General features: G+C 35.1%; 1 protein-coding gene across 1 annotated transcript; it reads left to right on the top strand.

Annotated features, from left to right (window-relative positions):
- Positions 1-1,251: 1,251 nt before the first annotated feature.
- On the top strand, positions 1,252-4,155 carry LOC117214114 (glutathione S-transferase-like; the record flags this gene model as incomplete). The annotated part of the gene is made up of 2 exons (XM_033459954.1): positions 1,252-1,255; positions 3,833-4,155. Coding segments are annotated over 2 exons (312 nt in total), but the record flags the coding sequence as incomplete, so codon positions are not given.
- Positions 4,156-5,725: the final 1,570 nt, after the last annotated feature.

Raw genomic sequence — 5,725 nt, 5'->3', positions numbered from 1 at the left:
TAAGATTTTTTATCCAAATTTAATGTTAAAATTTTTAGTCTTTGTGCAAACTGGGCCATGTTGTCCATAAAAAATTATTGAAACTTTGTTGCGACAAGAAAGCTTTAATTGTTGAGAGCAGAGTGTATCTTTAAAATTCATTCCTGTTAGTTTATGTACAAATGAATTTGCCAAGATTTTCACCTTTAAGATAATTATTCATGTATCTTCCTCATCAAGTTTGATAGAAATTATTACTATCGTAATCAAAGCAAAGATTAAGATATGTAAAATCATTTCTCTGGATATGACACTCTTGTTTAATGAGTGATAAATGATACCATTCGAAATATCATATTTATATAATATATAATGATACTTATAAGTGTAATCACTTAAGTACAGATATCTGAATTTTTCTCACCGTCACTGACATAGATACGTATTATCGTTCCTTAGATTACTTGACCAGTTTATTTCTTTCATCACTGTGTTATTATATAATAATAATAAATAGTCACATTAAATTAATTTAGTATGATTATGTTGTTTAATAATACGTGTTTCATTGCAAAATATTTAGTTAAAATGTGTATCGAATCGTTGTAATTCCAAAGATGTCAATTGATGTAATGTAATAATAAAGTATAAAGTATAATAAAGTATAAAGTATAATTTCGTCTGTGGTATAATCTTTCTATTCCATTTTGTTACGTCGCACCGCGAGCAATATGGCAACCAGATGTCACCGGATACTCGCAGCGTATTCTCCATAGTTTCAAGTACCTTCCATAAATCTCATAGATTTCCTAGAAAAGGTCCTTCAAACCAAACAAACGTCTGTTTCCGAAGAATTTCTAAAGACTATTGTCTACTCCGACTGGACAAGGGAAAGTTAGTTTTTCTCACGTATGCTGCAACTTTCCTCCCACTAACCACATTCTCTCGAGGGCGGTTAAGACCCTTCGTTAACCAATTAACAACGAAGCCACTTCCTTCACTCTCCTAACTAAAATCGTCACCAACAAATCCGATGGTCCCGTGCGCTAGACACACCCATCCTTAGCTTTCCTCCGAGACAGCATCGTCTCCCAAGACAGTTCTGATTTCACATCCTTCGAACGGTCAATATCCTTCCACCGGGTAGGACACACCCACAGATCAGTCACTCATTCATCTCGTACATATTCTCAACGCGAGAATTGATTGTAATTTCAACAAATAAATAAAAAAAAAATCTCGTACATACGCACCAGCGTAACTGCCTTCGTTATAAGTTGTTGGAATAAACGGTGAAATATAACTTACTATACTGTGTCATATTCATTTAACCACCTCTTATCTTAACCGAAACAGGGGAACGACTACTTCGCGGCGCCGATTCACCGAATCATAGCGAGAATTTACGCCTCTCGCTACTGCGACTGCGTCTCCCCGCGAACGGTCGTAACACATTGATCGACAGAAGTACTAAACTCTAATAACATAAATTTATATATTTTCTATTTCCCAGCCACCAGTTTTATAGATTTTTCTATCTTCTGTACTACTTTTATCCCTTTTATTTTTTCTTACATGAGATTATTGTAAATTTAATATCATTTGTTCGCAATATTTGTTATTTATCTTTCATTGAATTTGAAATTTCGCGCTTCAATGTTGTGTGTTGTTCGTCGTTTTATCGAACGATGTTTATCGAATTAGTTTATGAATACATACATAATCATTAAAGAATCTATAAACCTTACTAGTTTGTTTTTACTAAGTTTTGTTACAGAAAACATGTTCTCATAAATTTTCAACTTTAATTTATGGAAATTTATTAACCTTAAACTATAAAATTTTAAACTATAAAATCATTCAATGAGTCTTTCCGGATGTTTTTATGTAGTCATAATTTCACATATCAGCACAGCTCCACCAATAGGATAAGAGTTACGTGGAAGCAACAGGGGGGAAGAAGAACATATAGAGATCTAAAGGTTATTTTTGTCTCATTCAAGTTTCTGTTAACCAGCTTGGAAATTTCCTGTGCTTGTTTCGACTTTGAAGTCTTAAAAAAAAAATTGTAAGTAAATAGTATATATATAGTATATATATCCTGAGTCAAAGTTTCTCTTTATAAATAATAAAACGTTTAAAAACTATATTTTGTATGTTTTTTCCTTATTCATAATTAAATAATAAATATGAAATACTTCTACAGAAAGCCGACATCCTTCAATTAACCGAACAGCAGATGATTTAAAAATTAGTAGTTGAAAGAAATAAATTTTATTACATGTTCATAATTGATCGATAAATTTAAATATACAATTAGAAAATGTTTCTTCTTTATTGATAACTAAATAATACAGATAAGATACAAGATACTTGTACGAAAAGTCGGCGCGTCGTTCAATTAACGGAACAGCAGAGGATTTGAAAATTAGTAGTTGAAAGAAATAAATGTTATCATATGTTCATAATTGATCGATAAATTTAAGTATGCAATTAGAAAATGTTTCTTATGTTTGGAAAAATATATAATCACTGCTGAATGTTTTGTAGTTACGAAAGTTGCATACAAACATACATTGTACATACGACTAGTAATGGTACTAAATTACTGTTAGAGGGTCTTGGGTGTATAGAACCATATGGTTAAATTAATACTAGAGATAACGAATCGCGCGAATGTAATTAATATTTTGAAGTGCCTTGTTTGCATTAATTGATAGTTTTCTTATAAACTTTTTTGTAAACAATTTCATTGCTATAGAAAAAAGATATGCTGCCGGTAATATGTCTATCCTACTTAAATAGAAAGTGCAATATTTTGTTATAATATTTGGCGCAAGTTTATACATTATTACATCCAAAAATAATATTCTTTTTATATCTAAGCTATATTAAAATATAAAGATACAAATAGCTATGCGAGTAGTTAGTAGTTGATGCTTTTTACTTAAATTGTCTTATACTTCATAATTTGTAATAATATAATTCTTGTCATCAATGATTCTTCGTTTTTACTTTGTATATATTATACTTCCAGGAAGATGCCGCTCTATAAATTGACTTACTTCCCAGTTACGGCATTGGCAGAACCAATCCGTTCTTCTTCAGCTGTGCTAGTATTCCATTTGAAGATGAACGTATCAAAAAGGACGTCTGGCCAGAAATAAAGCCCTGTAAGCTTAAAATTTAAAGAAGTTCTGTTTCTTAAATCTCATCTTTCCTAATTTAACTAAAGTAGCTAAATAAAGTATAACACAATTATGCAGAGTATAACAGAGATTATTGTTTACTCTCCATTGCTCTATAAGATATGTGGGAGAACAATAGGTATTGTTAAGGAGACAATGCCCTTTGTTTGCTGTTAAATTATCAATAAATTAAATTATATCTTTCCAAAACAGATAACAGGAAGCTAGATATTTAAGAAGCATCATAATCTGTTTGTTCGATAGAATCTTTGATTCTATTAGTTGTATGTTTTTAGTGACTGCTTATGGCCTGCTTCCTATGCTCGTAGCTGATAGAAGGAAGGTTGCTCAGTCTACAGCTATTTGCCGTTACTTAGCCAAACAATATGACTTAACTGGAAAGACTGACTGGGCAAATCTTCATATTGATGCCACTGTTGATACTATTCATGATATTCGTCATAGTGAGTATCCAGTGCTGTTTTGCATAAATCTTATGAGAATCTTGATAACAGATAGTACATATCTGTTCAGGTATTTATTAGTTGAAATCCGATTTAATATTTGATTTAATCGAACGATACACGTATGTCAACAATACAAGACAAAGGATTAAAAAGGATTGTAATTCTATCTTCAGTATTTAACTGAAAACAAATTTTCAGACATTGCCGCCTTCCAGTATGAGGAGGACGAGAAGGTCAAAGCTGCAAAACGCAAGGCTGCTGAAGAGACGCTGCCGTTCATTTTAGAACGTTTGGACCAGCAAGTGAAGGAAAATGACGGCTACTTCTACGATGGTACTCTCTCTTGGGCTGATTTAACATTCGTTGCTCTGCTCGATTATTTGAACTTTATGTACAAGTCTGATCTGATCGAGAATTACGAGAATCTGAAGCTGCTGGAGAAAAAGGTCCTCCTTCTACCCAAGATCAAAAACTGGATTGAGAGACGCCCAATTAGCGAATTCTAAACTTCACTATTGCTTATGGTTTTATAAGCGTTTAAAGATTGCTGTTGTCACGGTGGTCGTGAGAACGCAACGAAAGGATGGTTATGCCTCACATACCTTGGTCAGCAAAATGATGGCTAAGCAGTAATAGAAACCCTATGTGACCGGCATCCAGCGATAGCCCCTCCACAGGAGCCGGGTCCTTGATATAAAAAAGTACCTCTCGAGTCGTTGTAAGAACATTCTTTTCTGTGCTGTTTGACCATTCTGTATCGTTACTCTGTCAGTGTTCAATAAATTTTCTAATAACAATCAAAATTTAAGTACGAATTTCTCACCTTGCGTGCGGAACGTGAAATTACCCCGAATCGACGTGACAAAATTGGCGATCCTGCCAGGATCCATTCATCGCATCAAGAGGAAACTTCAACGGGAACTCTACGGATTCTACAGCGAAGGACCACGGTCACCTCCTTGATCAAAAGAAGGATCTGCAAAGAATCTCGGTAAGCTGGCTTTCGTACATTATCGAAACCGTAAGCCTGAAATACGTTCTGAAGATAGTGACTCTTCTTCCGCCGAAAGTGTCATATTTCTCAGCATGAACCCAACTGACAAGAGTACCGCTAAACAAAACGAACTAATCGCTACCCTGATTGAACAATTTGAAAGCCTAACTCACGAGTTTAGAAGCTTTAGAAACAGCACCGATCAAAACATTAAAAACATAAAAGAATTTGCGGAAACTAGCGATAGAAATCGCTCTAAAGAAATACGCGATCTTGCAAAAACCATGGAAATAAAATACGACACCGAGACTGACCAGTCGCAAATAAACGCCCATTTAGAAACCGCTGCTGATAACGTAACGGATGACGAAACTGACGGACCGAACACGTCACAAAGACCACGAGCCGCATCTAGCCGCGCCGCGATTAAACCAATAAACAACTACAACGAAGATCGAGGGCTCGAGGCAGATAAGGCCATACGAACTGTCGAGACACTACGTGGTCAAGATGACGTAGGCGTTGAAGATTTCATCTTATCGGTCCGCAAAGCAAGAGCTAGGTGCAAGGCAAGTGACAGAGAGCTATTATTAGATCTCATACTGATCGAAAAGATTACCGACAACGCGAAACGAAACATACGATATCTAAAAATCAACTCGTTCGAAGACTTATATTCATGCTTAAGACAACACGTATTAACACCAACAACTATTAGCAACTGTAGGGACAAATTAAAGAATTTAAAACAAGGGGCAACAGAAAGTGTACAATCTTTTGACTCCAGATTCCGACAACAGCTAAACGAATTAAATTATGCAGTCCAAAACGAAAACCGCACACCAACAGAACGACGCGTAGCTATAGATATTGAAGAACGCGAAGCACTTAAAACATATTTGCTCAACTTACGATACGAGATAGGACAGATGGTGGTATCTAGCGATCCAAAGAACCTGAACCTTGCCCAACGACTAGCAGCTGATAGAGAACAATGGTTACGAGAAGCAAATCGTGTTGCCAACCGCCCAAAGAATCAATCTCACAACATTACATTAGTATCCAAGCGAACTACTACCGATTCACAGCCACAAACT

Source organism: Bombus bifarius, unplaced genomic scaffold, assembly GCF_011952205.1.
Source record: "Bombus bifarius isolate JDL3187 unplaced genomic scaffold, Bbif_JDL3187 scf7180000009158_frag, whole genome shotgun sequence".
In the NCBI taxonomy this organism is placed as follows: Eukaryota; Metazoa; Arthropoda; class Insecta; order Hymenoptera; family Apidae; genus Bombus; species Bombus bifarius.
Note: the sequence above shows the minus strand (reverse complement) of the source record. Positions and strands in the feature narration are given on the sequence as shown.